This window comes from Lynx canadensis, chromosome C2 (genome assembly GCF_007474595.2).
Source record: "Lynx canadensis isolate LIC74 chromosome C2, mLynCan4.pri.v2, whole genome shotgun sequence".
Taxonomy (NCBI): Eukaryota; Metazoa; Chordata; class Mammalia; order Carnivora; family Felidae; genus Lynx; species Lynx canadensis.
In genome coordinates, this window is record NC_044311.2 from 157,092,969 (window position 1) to 157,113,973 (window position 21,005).

At 53.2% G+C, this 21,005-nt stretch overlaps 1 protein-coding gene across 2 annotated transcripts in view; it reads right to left on the reverse strand.

The window, feature by feature from the left end:
• Positions 1–354: 354 nt before the first annotated feature.
• Positions 355–21,005, reverse strand: part of UBE2G2 (ubiquitin conjugating enzyme E2 G2) — a 40,114-nt gene continuing 19,463 nt past the window's right edge. For both annotated transcript variants that reach the window (XM_030328693.2, XM_030328694.1), the window contains 3 exons: positions 8,130–8,248; positions 4,467–4,607; positions 355–2,010 (listed from right to left, as the gene is read on the reverse strand). In XM_030328693.2, coding sequence (XP_030184553.1) covers positions 1,898–2,010; positions 4,467–4,607; positions 8,130–8,248 — 373 coding nt within the window. In that variant the 3' untranslated portion in view covers positions 355–1,897. The remainder of the gene's footprint in view (positions 2,011–4,466; positions 4,608–8,129; positions 8,249–21,005) is intronic.

Genomic DNA, 21,005 nt, shown 5'->3' on the forward strand with positions numbered 1-21,005 from the left:
TGTGTCCCACGCACCCCCATGTCCCTGCACACCCCCACTCACCCCACGTGCCCCCGCACATCCGCACACGTCCCCCATGCCCCACGCACACCCCCGTGCCCCCGCCGCCAACCGCACACCCGGGCCCCTTAGGGAACCCAGAACTCCCGCAAAGGAGCACGGCAGGGGGAGGAGAGGAAGAAGGGCACGGGTCCCCAGAATAAAGGGGCGCCCCGAAGGGCTCCAGCTGCGGCCACGCCTCGCTACGAGGCCTCTGGCACCGACCCGGGGCACAACCAGTTTCGGTTTTCTAGGATTACACAAAAAATTCTGTAGCGTTACATAAAAGTCCACAAGGAAAAATACGGTACAGGATAGGGGGAAAATATATAACTTTATTTTTAACATAGTAATTAAACTCCACCACAAAGTAAGGACATGAGATTCTCTTTGTTTCCATTTAATAAATACAAGTGAATAAAAATATTTTGCTTGCAAAGAGATCGCCTCTCTCCCTTCTCCAGATTTCACGGAAACCCCGTGGCCACAGCGCCCGCACACCAGCCGTGTCCACGGACCACATCCCCCCACGGACCAGTCCTTCCCTCTCCATGGAGAGGGCCGCGTCTCATTTAATACGCCCGCAAATACTATTCAGGTACAACCCCTCTCCCTTCCTGATCCCCTTCCAAATACAAGTTCTCGTACTGAATTCCAAATCTGAAATGGTTCCCTTCTGAGAAAGAAAGAGTCTGCTTTCCTTACAGAGCCAGCATGGACGGAGCCCCGCCCACCAGTCTCGTGAACACCAAGCAACCCTGTGTCAGGTGTCGGTGAGACGGACTCCCGCCCGCTGGACACGCGACTGAGGAGAGAAGGATGAGAAGTAAAACCCACGGTATGTCCTGTAGACTGTCCCCCATTTCAAAAATAGAAATTCCTATTTAGACGTAACCTGTCTGACAGGCCAAATACTTGATTCTGCAACAGATCTGTTATTGCTTAGAACGGAGCCCCTGGTGCCAGGGCAGGGACATCACACCCCACACTGAGTGCCCCGCCCCCACCCCCGCCCCCGGGCCCCGGTCAAGGTTGGGATAAGGCACGCCTCTGCGCTCACTAGGGGTGCACATTCCCTTCCAGCCCCAAGTGAAAAGAACTGTCTCAATAATGAACGTTCCTGCCGCGGCCACGACGTACAGAACGTCAGAACTTCCCCGTGTTTATGTGGAAAAGACAGACCCCTGTGCGTCCAGAAGACACTGACCAAAACGTCCAGTCTCGCGTGCTCCCGCCCTGTGATGCGCCAGTAAACCCGGCCATCGGTGTACCTCTTCGCTAAACGGGACCAGGAAGAGGCGGTCAGTCCTTACGACCAGCAGTAAACCTCTCTCGTACACACCCCGTTTTTCATTAATCCACATTTTTAAAAAGTATTTATTTCCTGAAAGCATTTCTAAGTGTGATAGTTTGTAATGCGCGACAAACAAAAAGCTGTAACCAGATGACAAGGACAACACCCCCGAAGCACTAGAAAGCAGGGACGCAGACAGCGGTCCCCCTGGGGCACGCGGGGAGCAAGGCCAGAGCTGTCCCGCCCACCCTCTGCTGCTTCTTCAGAAGGACAACTGGTTCTGGCCGCCCCCTGCCCGGCAGACGGAAGGGAAGCCACTACCGACGGGGCGTGCGGGGCCCCGGCTGGGAGGGGCAGTGGCGAGGGCTCCGACCACCCACGCGAATACGGGGAAAACTGCGCCCGGCGTCATCGTCCTACATAAATCACCATTTCAGAAGAGAAGCCTGTTTGGAGCGGGAAAGGCAGGGGAAAACCAGACGCTGTGCTTCTGCAAGCTTGCCTTTTTGGGTACCAGCACAGGGTGTCACTGTCACTGCGCGTGTCCATGTGTGGGCCGGGGCCTCACAGCCCCAGGGACTTCTGCGCCAGCTGCCGGGCGACCCTGCAGAACTGCTCCCGGTCGTCCCGCCACATCTTGGAAGCATCCACGTTGGCGCCACTCTCGTCGTTGGGCTCTGAAAGAGACGGACAGGCGCTCCGTGTGAAAGGGCGCCAGAGGGCAAGGGCCCGGCGAGGTCTCCCGCTTCACTCGAGAACACCCGCGATCCTTCTGGAACCGTGTCCCAGACACGAAGGACAGGTGCTGGTGTCTGTGAACCGCCAGGGAAGGAGATCAGCTCTCCGAAAGACGGACGGGAGCCTCCTCACCCGCGAGACAGGGAGGCCGGAGGCAGCGTGAGGTCAGGGACACCGCATGAAGACCCGCCCTCGTGACCCCTGCCTCCCGAGGGTCTCGGAGAGCCAGCCTGCGTTCTCAGTCCTGCTCTGGGAACACTGGGTCCCCACCGCGCAGTGAGCTCCAGACGACCCGCCGCCCGCCCCTCCGGCCTCACGGTCGGTGCTCCGCGTGGCCCACTCCTCCCCACCGCCGCCCACCCGGCTCCCGCCGAAGGACCCTGAGAGGCCGACGTCCGGCCGAGGGGGACGCCTGAGCCCGGTAGGCGCTCCAGACGAATCGGGACGCACACGAAGAGGCAGCGGGGCCTGTGGGGCGGGGGACTGGAATGCGCTGCATCAGAAAAGGCAGAAAAGGCAGCCCAGAGGCCGGCGCGGCCGCCAGCACGACCCGGGCGGTTCCCTCGCACCCCGGCCTGGCTTCCCTCTGCGGGCACGCCGCCTCCGTTCCTCCACCCACAATGACTTTCTTCCTCCCTTTACTCGGCAAGCCTTTCCCCACCGGGTCCTGTGCGTGAGGCCTCGTGCAGGGCACCGGGCGTGCGGAGAACACGGTGACACGGGCCCTCAGAGGGCACCATCTAGTGGGCCTACAGACCGCAAATGACCACGCGTGGTCTCAGACTCGGTGCTACCAGGTGGGCAACGGGAGAGGAGGGGGCAGAGGACCGGCAGTCCCGCAGGCCCCAAGGAAGGCGTGCGCTCAGGGGACCCCTGGCCGGGCCCGCTCCCCGCCCCGCATCTGCGACGCGGAAACCCCAGGGCCCGCACGACTCGCGGTAGACGGGGGGGGGGGGGGGGGGGGGGGGGGCCTCGGTCTCCTGAAGCGGGCCGGAGGGCGCCGAGCGGGGCAGGCCGTGGCCGCGCTGGCTGTGGGGGCAGAGCTGGAGAAGAGGGAGGTCAGGACAGAGGACACGTGCTGTGAGAGAAGCGTGTGAGGAATACACCAAAACCTTCAAAGAAACGTCTGCGAGGGTGCAACTTACCGCGGACGGCCGGAGACGATGTCGCCTCTCACCTGGTCGTTCACTCGGCGTGTGAACAGAGGCCGAGGCGCCTCCACCTTCAAACTGACATCCGCGACTTCGCGGTGACCCAAGGGGCCCACCGAGGACCCCGCCGGCCTCCTCCTCCGGGCCACCCACGGCACCGTCGGCCCTCCCCCGACTCGCCTCCGTTCCCCTTCTTCCCGGTTTTCCGCATCGTTCCTCCCTACGTTTCTTTGAGGACTCCTCTCCTCCCGCCCACCCGCCCTCTGTACCTCATCCCCCTTGTCCTGCCCACCACCCACTGTCTTCCCCAGACGTGACCCCGTGCCCTCGCTCCCACTCCTGGCCTTGGCTGAGCGGCTCCCGAGGGGGGACGGCCACCGAGGATGGACACTTACATCCCGGACTCTCCTCCCATTCCTGCCACCCCCCCCCCCCAGATTCCTGTCCCCAGAAACAGCATTCCTCTACCCAGGCACTCAGGTCAGAAACACAGGTGTCACCCTGCACGCCCGTGAGCCCGCGTCTCCCAGACGCACCCTGGCTCTTGGCCCTGCAGCTGCTTGAAGCCCTCGTCCTCTCGCCCGGGCCACGGGGACACCCGTCCAACAGGAACCCGGCTGCAGGGACGGTCGTTCTAAGGCACGGCTGGCAGTCTAACACCCCCACGGAAGCCTGGGCCCCAGGTGAGCACACACTTCCACAGGGCGCCCTGGCCCCTGCCCCCGCTGAGCTCGAGCCGTAAGTGGTCCCGGCAGGGCCCCCTCGAGGCTCAGCTGCCCCCCTTCCCCGGTCACCTCCCACGTGCTCGCAACTCCTCCCGCCCAGTCCCGTCGCGGGAGCTGGCCCCACAGTCCCTGCATCTGAGGAGCTGTCGGTGACTGGCAACCACTGCTGGGCCTGCAAAGTCCCCTCAGAAAGCAGTCCCTAAGGTGGGGCCCAGGGTGCACCGAGCTGGACCCCCCAGGGCCCGGCGTCTGCGACACAGCAGGCCCCCCGGTAAACACCCACCGCGTGAGCGCGGTGCCCGCGGATCGGGGCGCGGTTAGTTCCGGTCAACACACGATACACACAACGGGAAGGCATCTTTGAGACCCGTAAGAACGACAGGCGTGCGACACGCGGACAAGCAGGTACAAAGGATTCGGCGAGGAAGCAGAAAACCGCACCGGTCCGTACACCGCACGCGGGAGCGAAGCGCACGGGAGACCGCGGCAGCCGCCGGGCCGTGTGGCCGCGGGCCTTACCTGCCAGCATGCTCACCACCGACAGCAGGATCTTCTCCACGCTCTGCACGGGGCTCCACCGCTCCGCGCTGCTCTCGTAGCCCATGGGGTCGTCGCCCGGCGCGTGGAGGATGGAAATACAGACTCTGCCGTCGGGGTAGACTGTGGGGTCAAAACACACCGGGTGAGCCCCACGGCGGAGAGCGGGCGAGGCGGACGCGGACGGCAAGCCGCGGGCACGGTTGGAGCAGAGCCGGGCCCCGGGCGCCACGCTCATGGCCACGAGGCCCCACTCGCTCCCCAAGGACGAAAGGGAGGATTATCTGGCCGTGAGACGTTTCACCAAACGAACGCACGTAATCTCCAGAGCTGGTTCCAGAGCGACTTTCCTAACTCCGCCCCGAAAGCCCTGAGCGAGGCCGCGAAGACCTACGTCCACAGAGCCAGGATGAAGGCCGTGCCATCCAAGGAGGAAGGTGTCCCGACTTCTCCAGGGAACTCGCTCCAACAGAGAGACGGACGGCCGTCTGCGCCTCTGGAGGTCAGCTGTGTCCGACCTAACCCGCCCCAGCGCACAGCACCATGAAGCAGATGCCCACGGTCTGGGGAGGAACTGCGTCTCCGGCTCGCGGTTGTCTCCAGTCCCGCCGAGGGTGCCGCGGGCACCGTCACTCCTCCGGCACACAGGGCGGGTCCTGAGACGGCACAGCACATACGCAGACATGGGGAGTCCAGTCGGGCACACTCAACTGTCAAACTGCAAGGCCTTCTGGTTATAACGACACGAACGACAGACAGTTGAGGACGAATTTTAGTAATTCCCCTTTGCTCGTGAGCTCACAACCCCGTGACGACTGAGATACCCGGGTGGGTCGGAGCGGTGCCTCCTGTGGCACCTCATTCCTCGCGCGTCCATCCATCCCCGTCCCGGCACTCTGCTCCCACCTGCCTAAGGTCGGTGCGTCTCGGACGGAGAGCGTGTGAGCAGCTGTTGGGGGCGTCAGAGGGCCCAGCGGCGGTGCCCACGCCCGGGGCCTGGGCACCCAAGGCTCCGGACGGCATCCCTGCCGTGAGGTGTCCAATCTCAGCAGACCTCCTCAGGTGGTGGCACCGAACGGTGACGGTGTGTCACAACACACGGTGACAGCACAAACCCAGAAACACGGAGGCGGCGACGTCCCTGCCGCCTCCTCTCTCACCGGGCCCCCCCTGCAATCCCTCCCTCGTCTCGCCTGTGCTCGGCTCCGCACCGCTGGCCTCTCTTTCCCCAGGCCGCCGCGTCTGTGTCCCAGCCCTGCGGTCTGTCCTCTACACCACAGCCAGTGGCCCTTCCAAGACCACACTGGCCACACGACTCCCTCCCTCACTCTGATTCCCTCAGTGGATCTCCACTCCTCCTGCACAAGTATCAGAATCCTTCTTCCTGGCCAGAGGGCCTGAACCGGTTTGGCCCCTTCACTCCTTGCACGGGGCCTTTGCACGAGTCAGACACACTTCCGCCTCTCACACATCACTGGGTTAACTCCCACGGCTCTTCCTGCAGACGTGAGCCTGACCACCACCTGCCCGGGGCCCCTCCCTGGCCTCCTGGTGTGACTTCCTATTTACCTGTAGGACTCGTCCAACCGTGTTCACCTCTGCCCTCAGACTGGCAGCTCGTGATGGTCAAGGCCCCCACCTTCTATTATCCGTTCACCCCTGTATCCCAGCAAGTCTCAGTAGATGTACTCAATTATCCTTTCAAAGCATTCAGGGACTGATCAATATTCATGTCATTGGCAAACCTAAATAGTTCTCAAAAATGATTTTCACAAGATAGAAATAACACCCATCCACTTAGAGGACAGCCAAAGTTTAAAACTACTTGAATTACCTGAACGTGACAAAATGCTCAGCACAATATCAAACTGTCAGCTCACAGCCACATCTGCCTCTAACACCGCATCACCAGCACCGTTCTAGAGTGTGCGTATCTTCGGTATAATCGTATTACTTTTTAATTGCCCACAATCCTCTTTATAGTTCCATTTTCTGGTTAATCGATTTGAAATCGCGGACTTCTTCAGTTGACTCCATCTACTGTCACGTATTTTTAATTCTGCATTACAGAACACCCTGAACACACGCCAAAGTCAACAGCAGTGTGATGGATGCCCACGTGCACGCGTCACCTGGCCTCAAAGCCCTGCCACCTCGTGGCCAGCCTTCGCAAAGGAAGGGGTAGTCCTGGGTACCTACCAGGCACGCAGAATTGCATTAACATGAGAGAGCACTTGAAAACGATCTCTCTGAGGAGGGAACTGATGACCCACATGTAACATCAGCGTAGTGAGAAGTTTCAAAGGAGCGGCAGGAAGCGCTTCCCCAGGCGGGCAATCCTGAGACCCTTCACTGAAGGGGGCGGGATCTGGGCAGAGCTCTCCCAAGAGGAGGTGCCCACGCAGGTGCGGGCCAGGGGAGACCGTGCAAAGTGGACTCCTTTGTAAGCTGAGAGGTGTCAAAGGCTCAGAAAGTTCTAGAAATGCTCTCATGAGTTCAATTAGCCGTCAGCTATCTTATGTGCAGAGAAGCACAGGAAAAGGAATTCGTTTCAAATAAAATATTTCTACAAAACGGTGTATCTTACTTTTCTTCTCAACTATTAAGATCACGATTTTTAGTAAAATTAATCATTTATAAAGAGGAACATTATCCGAATATGATCACTTAAAATACAACATATTTTCTTACTAATTCTCCAGGAATAAAAACCACAGCTATTGAGGAATTCCAATTCCTGCTACTAGACACTTTCCAACTTAAGTCCAATGAATTTCTTTGGTGACCGTATTTTCCCCTCTTCTTTAAAACATGCGTTTATTTTAGAAAAAAGATTAACCAAAAACAAATCAAAAAGAGATCCCATTATGGAAAGAGAATCACTTTCAACATTTTCGTGTTATACTTCCAGTTATACATATTTACGTGTGAATTTTTTTTCAAAAAAGTAAACTGTAGGGGCGCCTGGGTGGCTCAGTCGGTTAAGCGTCCAACTTCGGCTCAGGTCACGATCTCACCATCCGTGAGTTCAAGCCCTGCATTGGGCCCTGTGCTGACAGCTCAGAGCCTGGAACCTGACTTGGATTCTGTGTCTCCCTCTCTCTCTGATGCTTCCCTGTTCATGCTCCATCTCCTTCTGTCTCAAAAATAAATAAACATTAAAAAAAAATTAAAAAAAAAAAGTAAACTGTAATAAGCCTGATTAGTGACCTGCTTTTCTCATTCGGTATAGACCAAATACCATTCCATATCATTAAATATTATTCTAGAGCATCTAAAGTCTCTCTATAGCGCTCTAACATACGGACTAACCAGGCATCTGTTGTTGCAAACCTAGTCTGCTCTGACCAGCCCCCACTGTCGAACACCACACCGTGCTGGAGGCCCGCAAAGCGCTCTGCGCACGCCCGCGCTCACGTGCTGTCATCGGCCCACCGGAAGGAGCGGGTGGGTCACATGGCACCCAGAGTTAGGTCCACATTTTGTTTTATCTCCGTTACCCTGCTTTTCGGTTGATGTCAATCCCACCGTGACTAAGTGACGGAAGTCCAAAACACACACGACGTCTTCCACGTGGCACCTGTCACACGCACACAACCCCATGCCTCGCCCGGTGCCATCGAAGCCACTCCCCAGAGCACTTACTGTTGGGATGAAACATCTCGCAGGTAAATCTCATCTTTGGGGGACTTAATGGGTAATCCAGTGGGAAACTCAGGATGGCAGGAAATACACCAAACTCAAAACAGGTGTCTTCTGGGCCCCTAGAAGACAGAAACACAAGCGCAAGTAGTTTTCTCAGCATCTCACTGCAGCGGCCAGCTGAGGAAGTTCCTAGTGTTTCACAAACGCGTGTGGAAAGGTTAAGTAACAGCGATGAGCAAGTGGGCGATGAACCACGGGTGTGTACCCCCAAAACCAAGAGCACACTGGATACACGGTAGGTCAGTCAACTTGACAATAAGTTATATTGAAAGTTTCTTCCTCTACATTAAAAACAAGTAAATGAATGAATACATGACAGTGATGAACCAATACGTTTTTCTTTTTTTTTTTTTTAATCTTTATTTTTGAGACAGAGAGAAACAGAATGTGAGCAGGGGAGGGGCAGAGACAGAGAGGGAGACACAGAATCCGAAGCAGGCTCCAGGCTCCGAGCTGTCAGCAAAGAGCCCCACGTGGGGCTCAAACTCACAGACCGCGAGACCATGACCTGAGCCGAAGTCGGACGCTCAACCGACTGAGCCACCCAGGTGCCCCGCCGATATGTTTTCCTGAGTGGAAAATGACGCTCACTGTCCCGCCCCAACCTGGCTGGAGTCCCAGGTACCAGCACAGAGACCACGCTGCAGGCACAGGTTCTGCGCTCACGAAGGTAAGGGCGGGGCAGCAGACAGAGCCTCTCTAGAGCCGGGATCGGAGGAGAGGGCTCCGGGCAAAGCTGCAAAACCCAAGGACCTTGTCAACTTCCTGTATGTTCGCCGTCATTTCACCTTCAAGTAAGGATATGGATTATGCCCGTTAGAGAAAGACTATCATATTAAATGATAGGAGTTAAGAGTTTTTTTTTACTTTGAAGGTTATTTTTACTTTTCTTATTTTTTTTAAGTTTATTTATTTGAGACAGAAACAGAGCACATGAGCGGGGGAGGAGCAGAGAGAGAGAGAATCCCAAGCAGAGCCCGACGTGGGGCTCGAACCCACGACAGTGAGATCATGACCTGAGCCTAAACCAAGAGTCGGACGCTTAACCGACTGAGCCCCCCAGGCGCCCTCAAGTGTGCCTTAGAAGCGGGGTTTCTGTAACCTTCAAGGACCGGATGAAAAGCACACAGGTGATCCCCAACAGGCCCACGCGCACAGCCAGGTGTGTGCACGCGCACGGCCAGCCCTGACCCGTGGGCCTGCACTGGGTGCCTGTCACGCGGCCCACACCACACGGTCACCGGCATGCCTGTCTGCCTGGCTTTACGGCCTCGTCACGTGGAAAATGGCAGAAATGGAATAAACCACTTCTGAGCCCCGTCAGATTTTAAAACCGTATGTGTAAATTAACATTATTTCCTGGCCCGTGTGCACGACAGGGCAGCAGAGAGGCAGAGCCCCAGCTCAAGACAGAAAGACTCCCCCTCACAAACCTCCCCTAGGGAACACGCGTTAGAGCGGCTGACAGGTTACCTAAGCCTCGAAAATAAGACACCGAACATGTGTGGCGACAGCCGGCCGCGCGTGAGCTGCTGGGCCCGACTGAGTGCCTGTCTAAGCCACGACCTGTAATATGAGCTCTACGACGCCAACACGGCGTGGAGACCGGGCCCTAGTCGCTGCAGGAGGCGCGACACGGCAGACATGCTGCCTTTCAAGATGAATGCGAGACGTGGCGCGGGAGACGATAACTGAAATACGCTTATTCCAAGACAACCTTCATTTTTTTAAAATCGTTTTTTCAAAGCACAAATTTTAAGTCAATAATACTATTTCGATTCAGTAAAATAAACTTGCAAATATCGTGAACGATATTTCTCTCCACAATTGACGGAAAAAGACAAAGAATCCCCGAAGAAGCCGCACAGGGGGCTTCTCTACCATTTGGTGAGGACACTCAGAGCTTCCGCTGGCACTACCGCAGTGGATGCCAGGATTGCGTCCCAGGGGAAGGAGGGCCGGGCTGCGGCAAAACAGTCAAAACAAGAACAAGGTTTGACCTGTTAAAGGGGGGAGGGGGGCAACTGGGTGGTGCAGTGGGTGAAGCGTCTGATCTCAGCTCAGGTCACGATCTCACGGTTTGTGAGTTCAAGCCCCACATCAGGCTCTGCACTGTGAGTGCAGAGTCTGCTTGGGATTCTCTCTCTCTCTCTCTCTCTCTCTCTCTCTCTCTGCTCTTCACCCAACGGCATGCACACACATGCTCTATCTCAAAATAAGTAAAACTTAAAAAAAAAAAAGAACAAGGTAAAAAGTGTTTTTTGGAGTCCATTTTTTTCAACTTAAGAGACCGACCATGATTCTGAAAACTGCGTCCTTGCTACTTTTTGGAGAAACCGTAGTGAAACGGGGGGAGGGGGTCACGACAGCGCCCAGAGCCCTGGCGACAAAGCAGGACAGGCGAAGCCACATGAAGAGGGTCGAGTGTGGGGCCGGGCCGGCTCCGGTGCCGGGACGGTGTCCGTCCAGGGCAGGGCCTGCAGGCGGCACGGGGAGCCAACGCCGCCACCGCCTGGCTGCCGGACGAGGTGGTCCCAGGCCGCCCCGCGCGCCCTGAACAGACGTCCTGGAGGCCCCTTCCTCTGCACGCGGGCCCGGCACAGACCGAGGAGGAGACCACCATGCACGTCTTCTGGTAGAGGAGCCCCAGGCAGCCGATGAGCACCCCCTTTCATCGTCCCCAGGGCCCCCGACGGAAGGTGCCCGGAAGCGTGGCGCTCACGCCCCCCCCCCCCCCCCCCCCCCCCCACTGCCCAGGAGGCAAAGCTGGGAGGCTCGACGAGCGGATGGCAGAGCTGAGGTCCGGGGTAGAAGGCAGTTTGAACGGCTAACCCAGGAGGCTGGGCGGACGCTCCCCTAGAAAGGAACCCCGTCCTCGTCGGGAACGCCTGCCCACGCGCCTCAGTACTTCTGGAACGTCCGAGTCAGAAGAGGGAACGACGTCTGGGTGGCGTTTTGGAATGAACCGAACGGAATTCGCTCGGGGCTGCGTTTCTCACGATAGGGCGACCAAACATTTCCTGAAGCGCTCCCACATCTCAAGCATCAAAGCGGTTTTCAAATGTCCCCGGTTGGCTACTGGTTCGAAACCAGGGCTTCCTTCTCCAGGCCGCCCCGCTGCCTGGGCCAAGCAGGCAGGGGGCCCGCGTGTGCAGGGGCGTGCCTGCCGACTCCGGAAAACGCCACCGGGCTGACTCCCGAAACGACACCCAGACAGAGCCGGTGCGCTCTCTGGACAAATCCTGGCGCCCCCGCTCCAGGCAGCCCCCCTCTCTCTCGCTGAAGGCCTCGTCTCACAAATCCTCAGGTGAGAAAAAGAAAGTACAAGACGAAAGGAAACAGATTTATCTAAAGCAAACGGGAACTCTTCAAAGGCTGCCAACTGCTGTCCACCAATTAAAATAATGGCTACGCCGTTCCTGAAGGAAGTACTTTCACTTTCTGAGACCAGAATCAGAGCAGAGCGTGACGCGTGCGCTCTGCTCCGGAAAGGACACCGCACGTCCGACAGCTCGCTCTGATTTGCTGGCCTGGGTGAATTACATACCCAGCAAGTACCGAGGGGGCAACTGCCTGACCCGCCCCGCGCCCAGGGCCACGTGACACCAGCAATCACGCACCGTCGAAAACGCTGTTACTTGCAGAGTCCGTGAAAATCGGAGAGATGCTCCTTTAGTCTCAGACACTAAATTAAAACGAAAACCGTCGTTCCTTACTTTCCACTTCAAAGCGTGTCCGGATAACAACAGATGCTGCGGGCAGCACGCTGAAGGCACAGGGAGACCAGCGGGCTCGGCAGTGCAACCCAGGTGTGTCCGGGTGTGAGTGAGCCGTGTGCCCACAGGGCGTGTTCCAGGACGGCGGCCTGCACGTCACTCGGCTGTGGCAGGTGCTGAAGAAGCTGCCTGTTCTCCTTTCCAAGTCCGTCACGGCACAAGGACAATACATACGACACACGTATGACAAGGCTCTAAGTAATGGAGACTGTAAACCACTCGTTAGCACTTGGACTTGAACTGGATTACCAAGGGACGATTATTCCCCAAAGTCACGACCACCTGAGGCCTAAGAGGGAAAGGTCCACTGCTTCAGAGACACCCTCCATTGGCAAGGGATGGGTCCCCGTGGCCCTCAGGCTGCTGAACGTGCACAGGGCACCCAGCAGGCGGGCCAGGAGGGGAGCCACGTCCCTCCTGCCCTCACGCTCCACAGTCGGCGCCCCCCACTCACCCGGGCAGGAGGCTGGCCACACACCCGTGCGGGGCACTCTGAAGGCCGAGCTCCGGCCTGTACTTCCGGCCACTGGGCTTCAAGCCAGGCAAGTTGCGGGAGGAGCGCCAGCTACAGGAAGGCCCCTCGCCACGGCAAAGTGAGCAGGGAGGGACCCGGTCGCGGGCCGCCAGCAGGACAGACAGCAGGTGCCGTAGGGAGCGCAACCGGCAGGGAGCGCCCCGGGGAAAGAAGCAGGTGGGTTCGGCCGCCCAGAAGCAGGCGCTCCAGGGGGGTCTCTGGATCGACCCAGATGGCGGGTTTGTTGCGTTTTGTTTTTGTTTTTTTCTTGTGCTCTGTGCTGGCCCACTAATTCCCAGGTAGGCCTCAGCCTTGGGAAACCATGGCAGTAGCAAACTCGGGTTCTCTCCCATATAGTCTTCTCGGATTCAATCTGTCCAGAAGGAGGCTGCGGTCTACCCTGGGTTTGGTGTATTTTGTTCTGTTTTGGTGATACGGACGTCTCTGAAAATTTGCAATCAGATTGCTGAACTATATTAAAAGCACACTAAATAAGCCCATCGTTACAAGAATTTCATAGTCAATTCTGACACACAACTTTTACAACATGAATGGACTTTAACTAGAGAAACATATTTTGGAAAACAGTCAAATACGTGAAGTATAGAAAACTCCGCTCCCTCCGGAATCGCCTCCCCAAGGCAGACACAGGTAAGTGTGGGTTCTCCAAGCCTGTCTCCATGTGCATAAACCCACATACCTTCATCCACAAAGTTGGGTTTTTCAAATTAAAAATGTATCATTGCACTGCTGAGAGGAATTCTCAAAGACCTCACTAAATGGAGAGACATGCCACATGCCCGGATGAGAACGCTCAAGGCTGTCAAAGTCCTCATCCACACAATCCCTATCAAAATGCCAGCTGGCTTCCCTGCAGAAATTGAGAAGCCGATCTTAAAATTCAGATGGAATTGCAAGGGACCCGGGAACAGGCAAAACAATCTTGAAAAAGAAGAACAAAATCAGAGGACTTGCACTTTCCAATTCCAAAACTTACCGGGAAGCTACAAGAACAGAGACTGTGCGGTAGCGGTCCAAGGATGGGCCCAGCTCGAGGGAACAGAACTCAGAGCCGAAACATACACCCCTACATTTATGGTCATGTTTGACCTAGGCGCCGCGGCAATTCAATGCAGAAAGGGTTTCCTTTTCAACAAATGGCATCAAGGCAATCAGAGAGCCTAACGCAAATGAATGACTTTGGACTCCTACCTGGCGCCATATCCAAAATCAGCCCAAGATGTGTAACAAGAGATGAAGAAGGGCATCATACAATAATTACAGGGTCTACCCATCAGGAAGAGCTAACAATTATAAATGTCTATGCGCCGAATACGGGAGCCCCCAAATATATAAAACAATTGCTCATAAACATAAGCAACCTTATTGATAAGGATGTGGTAATTGCAGGGGACTTTAACACTCCACTTACAGAAATGGATAGATCATCTAGACACACGGTCAATAAAGAAACAAGGGCCCTGAATGATACATTGGATCAGATGGACTTGACAGATATATTTAGAACTCTGCATCCCAAAGCAAGAGAATATACTTTCTTCTCGAGTGCACATGGAACATTCTCCAAGATAGATCACATACTGGGTCACAAAACAGCCCTTCATAAGTATACAAGAATTGAAATCATACCATGCATACTTTCAGACCACAATGCGATGAAGCTTGAAATCAACCACAAGAAAAAGTCTGGAAAACCTCCAAAAGCATGGAGGTTAAAGAACACCCGACTAAAGAATGAATGGGTCAACCAGGCAATTAGAGAAGAAATTAAAAAATATATGGAAACAAACGAAAATGAAAATACAACAATCCAAACGCTTTGGGACGCAGCGAAGGCAGTCCTGAGAGGAAAATACATTGCAATCCAGGCCTATCTCAAGAAACAAGAAAAACCCCAAATACAAAATCTAACAGCACACCTAAAGGAACTAGAAGCAGAACAGCAAAGGCAGCCTAAACCCAGCAGAAGAAGAGAAATAATAAAGATCAGAGCAGAAATAAACAATATAGAATCTAAAAAAACTGTAGAGCAGATCAACGAAACCAAGAGTTGGTTTTTTGAAAAAATAAACAAAATTGACAAACCTCTAGCCAGGCTTCTCAAAAAGAAAAGGGAGACGACCCAAATAGATAAAATCATGAATGAAAATGGAATTATTACAACCAATCCCTCAGAGATACAAGCAATTATCAGGGAATACTATGAAAAATTATATGCCAACAAACTGGACAACCTGGAAGAAATGGACAAATTCCTAAACACCCACACGCTTCCAAAACTCAATCAGGAGGAAATAGAAAGCTTGAACAGACTCATAACCAGCAAAGAAATTGAATCAGTCATCAAAAATCTCCCAACAAATAAGAGTCCAGGACCAGATGGCTTGCCAGGGGAGTTCTACCAGACATTTAAAGCAGAGTTAATACCTATCCTTCTCAAGCTATTCCAAAAAATAGAAAGGGAAGGAAAACTTCCAGACTCATTCTATGAAGCCAGTATTACTTTGATTCCTAAACCAGACAGAGACCCGTTAAAAAAAAGAGAACTACAGGCCAATACCCTGGTGAATATGCATGCAAAAATTCTCAATAAGATACTAGCAAATCGAATTCTACAGCATATATAAAGAATTATTCACCATGATCAACTGGGATTCATTCCTGGGATGCAGGGCTGGTTCAACATTCGCAAATCAATCAACATGATACATCACATTAATAAAAGAAAAGAACCATATGATCCTGTCAATCGATGCAGAAAAGGAATTTGACGAAATTCAGCAACCTTTCTTAAAAACCCTCGATAAAGTCGGGATCGAAAGGAACATACTTAAAGATCATAAAAGCCATTTATGAAAAGCCCACAGCAAACATCATCCTCAATGAGGAAAAACTGAGAGCTTTTTCCCTGAGATCAGGAACACGACAGGGATGTCCACTCTCACCACTGTTGTTTAGCATAGTGTGGGAAGTTCTAGCATCAGCAATCAGACAACAAAGGGAAATCAAAGGCATCAAAATTGGCAAAGAAGAAGTCAAGCTTTCACTTTTTGCAGATGACATGATATTATACATGGAAAATCTGACAGACTCCACCAAAAGTCTGCTAGAACTGATACATGAATTCAGCAAAGTTGCAGGATACAAAATCAATGTACAGAAATCAGTTGCATTCTTATACACTAACAATGAAGCAACAGAAAGACAAATAAAGAAACTGATCCCATTCACAACTGCACCAAGAAGCATAAAATACCTAGGAATGAACCTAACCAAAGATGTAAAAGATCTGTATGCTGAAAACTATAGAAAGCTTATGAAGGTAGTTGAAGAAGATATAAAGAAATGGAAAGACATTCCCTGCTCATGGATTGGAAGAATAAATATTGTCAAAATGTCAATACTACCCAAAGCTATCTACACATTCAATGCAATCCCAATCAAAATTGCACCAGCATTCTTCTCAAAACTAGAACAAGCAATCCTAAAATTCATATGGAACCACAAAAGGCCGCGAATAGCCAAAGTAATTTTGAAGAAGACCAAAGCAGGAGGCATCACAATCCCAGACTTTAGCCTCTACTACAAAGCTGTCATCATCAGGACAGCATGGTATTGGCACAAAAACAGACTCATAGACCAATAGAATAGAATAGAATAGAATAGAATAGAATAGAATAGAATAGAATAGAATAGAAACCCCAGAACTAGACCCACAAACGTATGGCCAACTAATCTTTGACAAAGCAGGAAAGAACATCCAATGGAAAAAAGACAGTCTCTTTAACAAATGGTGCTGGGAGAACTGGACAGCAACACGCAGAAGACTGAAACTAGACCACTTTCTTACACCATTCACAAAAATAAACTCAAAATGGATAAAGGACCTGAATGTGAGACAGGAAACCATCAAAACCCTAGAGGAGAAAGCAGGAAAAGACCTCTCTGACCTCAGTCGTAGCAATTTCTTACTTGACACATCCCCAAAGGCAAGGGAATTAAAAGCAAAAATGAACTACTGGGACCTTATGAAGATAAAAAAGCTTCTGCACAGCAAAGGAAACAACCAACAAAACTAAAAGGCAACCAACGGAATGGGAAAAGATATTTGCAAATGACATATCAGACAAAGGGCTAGTATCCAAACTCTATAAAGAGCTCACCAAACTCCACACCCGAAAAACAAATAACCCAGTGAAGAAATGGGCAGAAAGCATGAATAGACACTTCTCTAAAGAAGACATCCGTGGGGCGCCTGGGTGGCCGACTTCAGCTCAGGTCACGATCTCGCGGTCTGTGAGTTCGAGCCCCGCATCAGGCTCTGTGCTGACAGCTCAGAGTCTGGAGCCTGTTTCAGATTCTGTGTCTCCCTCTCTCTCTGACCCTCCCCGTTCATGCTCTGTCTCTCTCTGTCTCAAAAATAAATAAATGTTTAAAAAAAAAATGCTTTAAGAAGACATCCGGATGGCCAACAGGCACATGAAAAGATGCTCAACGTCGCTCCTCATCAGGGAAATACAAATCAAAACCACACTCAGATATCACCTCACGCCAGTCAGAGTGGCCAAAATGAACAAATCAGCAGACTATAGACTCTGGTGAGGATGTGGAAACACGGGAACCCTCTTGCACTGTTGGTGGGAATGCAAACTGGTGCAGCCACTCTGGAAAACAGTGTGGAGGTTCCTCAAAAATTAAAAATATACTACCCTATGACCCAGCAATAGCACTGCTAGGAATTTACCCAAGGGATACAGGAGTACTGATGCATAGGGGCACTTGTACCCCAATGTTTATAGCAGCACTCTCAACAATAGCCAAATTGTGGAAAGAGCCTAAATGTCCACCAACTGATGAATGGATAAAGAAATTGTGGTTTATATACACAATGGAATACTACGTGGCAATGAGAAAAAATGAAATATGGCCCTTTGTAGCAACGTGGATGGAACTGGAGAGTGTGATGCTAAGTGAAATAAGCCATACAGAGAAAGACAGATACCATATGGTTTCACTCTTATGTGGATCCTGAGAAACTTAACAGAAACCCATGGGGGAGGGATGGAAAAAAAAAAGAGGTTAGAGAGGGAGAGAGCCAGAGCATAAGAGACTCTTAAAAACTGAGAACAAACTGAGGGTTGATGGGGGGTGGGAGGGAGGGGAGGGTGGGTGATGGGTATTGAGGAGGGCACCTTTTGGGATGAGCACTGGGTGTTGTATGGAAACCAATCTGACAATAAATTTCATATATTGAAAAAAAAAATCAGCCCAAGATGGATCAAAATTTAAAAGGTCAATAGAAGAACCACAAATACAAAACGGAAACCCTTTTAACCCTGGGTATGCAACACCAAAAGCATGACCCACAAGAGAAAAACACTGAGGTTGCACTTCATCAAAATTAAAACCTTTGAGCTTCAAGAGGCTCCATTAAGACGACGACCAGGAAAGCTGCAGACTGGAAGAAAACATGAAAATCACGGGTCTGATAAAGGCCTTGCATCCAAAATATATAAAGAACTCTTAGGACTCAAAAAGACGGCAATCCACATGATCTCACGGTTTGTGGGTTCGAGCCCCACATGAGGATCTGCACTGACAGCTCAGAGCCTGCTTCAGATTCTCTGTCTCCCTCTCTCTCTCTGCCCCTGCTTGTTCTCTCTCTCTGTGTGTCAAAAATAAATATTTTTATAATGATAAAATTAAATTAAGAAAAAGAAGACAAGCCAATTAAAAATGGGCAAAACCTCTCAAGTTCACCAAAGATACATGAATGGCTAATAAGCCCATGAAGAGATGCTCAACACCATTAGTCCTTAGAAAACGCAGGTCAAATCCAAGGTGAGGTGTGGCCTCACACCCAGGGCAGGCGTGGGTGAGGGAGCCCTCGTTCGTGCTGGTGGCAACGTAAAACTCTGACCTACTCTGGAAGACGGCCTGGCAGTTTCTTGAGACATTAAAACATCAGCTTACTCTGTGTCACGGCACCTCCACTCCCGTGGACCCAGCGATGCTCAGACAGCGACAACGGGGTCCACGCGGTACGCGAGGGACCGCAGCAGCGCTGGTCACAGCGGCCAAAGGCCCCTCGCCTGGCGGGTGGGGAGGAAGGTGCGGCCCGTCCCCCCAGAGGCTGGGGTCAGTGGCAAAGACGAAGGCGTGACACCCGCAGCAAGGGGACAGAATCGCAAATGCACAGGAGGGTGAAAGAAGCCGGACACACAAGACTGGCTGCTTTATAATTCTATCTGCAGGAGAAGTCCGGGGACCGCCCATCTCGAGGGTCAAAAGGAACAGAGGCTGCCCACGGCTCAGGGTGGGAATGGGGACTGACCGGTGGGCCCGAAGACCTTTCAGGAAATGCTGTAAAACTGTTGTGGGAATGGCCTCAAAACTATAAAATCACCAGAATCTTCAACTTATACACCTAATACAGGCAAAACTTGTTTCTCGACCTCAGCAGCGGCATCTTGGGCCCGACGGGCCTGTGCTGTCTGCGCGGCGAGGTGCTCCGCGGCTCCCCCCAGACACTGGCAGTGGACTCCCCTAGTCCCCCAGCTGTGACAACCACAACTATCTCCAGATGCCACTGAGTGTCCCGGGGGCGGGAAATCATCCCCACGGACGGCACTGGTCCAGGCCCGCTGTTCCCTAATCTGCTCTGTCCACCCAATGACACGCGATGGACGCCTTTCTGGGCCAGCATGGAGATTCTGCCCAAACCTTGTCGGTGTTACACGGCATTCCGACGTTGGGCAGTACGGATGTTTCATAAACTATGTCGGACAGTGTTGTTTCCATTTTCTAATTACTGCAGTGCATGCAGAAATGAACCTCACGCAGAGATCTTCAGAACACCGTCTGCTGAAGAGACCCCCAAGGCTGGGGCTGCCGGGTCAGACCGCTCTCGACACGAATTACGAGCAGTGTCCCCCACGTCTGTTCATCTGAGGCCAGCAGCCCCAGCCCCCTTCTTGGCCGTTCGGCTCAGCCAAAAGCCATCGGGGTTGCCTTCTACTTTCAATCAAAGAAGCGGCGGGGGCAATTTTATCGTTTAGCTCTCCCGCTCCCATCCTACACCCTCCCTCCCGTTCTCTCGGGGGGAGATCTGGGGTCACCAAGGATGCACCCGCGTCCTCAGACGGGAACCCTAATAGAACGGGCACCCCGTGCTTGTGGCCCGAGCCCCTGAAAAGCGGTTTTCCCCACCGCACAACTGACAAGAGACGGAGGCCCGGCAGAGGAGCAGGGCGGCAAAGCCGGAGGCACCCTGCCTCCCAGAAAACGGGGCAGGTACGGGTTTAGAAACGCCGGCGCACAAAGAAACTCTGCAGACAATCAAAGAATAAAAAGAAAGCAGAGCAGAGCTATCACTGAGGAGTGGAATCCAGCCAGCTGTCTGCCAAAAAGCAGGGTGAGACCAATCGCCGGGAGGACAGTTAATTCCTTAATAGATGTTTTAAGTACATTTGTAAACGGCCTCTTGTTTGTAAAAGGGTCTGGAACAGGACCAAGACCCACAGGCTCAGCAGACCCTGGAGCAGGGGAATCCCACACGAAGGCAAAAGCCCCATTCAAACACAAAAGCGCTCCAGCTGAGAAAGCTTCATCACCTCCTTTTAAACCGAGGCCTGACCGGGAGCATTCTGTTCCAGGCGTGGGGCGCGAGGACTCCGGATCCGTAGACGCTGCAACGCGGTCACCCCAGTGAGGCCAGGGAACATCCGTCGCCACACAAAGCCACCCATCTTTTTCTTGCGACAACTCGCAAGAGTTACCGTCTTGGAGACTCTCCAACACGCACCACGAGGTCGGTGACGGCAGCACGTCCGGGACCCGCCTGCAGCCGGGACGCGGTACCTTCTGTCCGCCTCTGCCCATCTCACGCACCCCAATCTCCTCCATCCATTCATCCGCCGATGGACACCAACTCAGGCCGCTTCCGTGCCTCGGGTGTCGCACGTAACGCTGCGGTACACACGGGGGTACAGACGTCCTTTCGAACGGTGGTTTCCTTCTCTCGGATAAAGCCCCAGAAGCAGAACTGCCGGCTGGAAGGGTGGCTCTCGTTTTCACTGTCTGAGGAACCGCCGTTCGGTCTTCCACGGCGGCTGCCCCGGTGTGCGTTCCCACCAGCAGCGCACGAGGGCTCCTCCTCCTCCACACCCTCAGCGACACTTCGGATTTCTTGTCTTTTTGGTGACAGCCATTCTACTCTGACCGGTGTGAGGCGGAATCTCGCTGAGGTTTTGACTTGCTTTCCCCTGGTGATGAGTGACGTGGAGCATCTCTCCATGGACCCGTCGGCCGTCCGGAGGCCTTGCTTAGAAAAATGTCTGTTCAGATCCTCTGCCCACCGTTTAATCAGACTGTTTCTCTTTTTGCTTTTGAGGTGTACGAGGCGCTTCTATAGTTTGCGTATTAGCCGTAATCAGACAGGTGATTTGCAAATAGGCTCCCTCTTCCTTCTGTTGGTGGTTTCCTTTGCTGAGCAGAAGCTTCCTC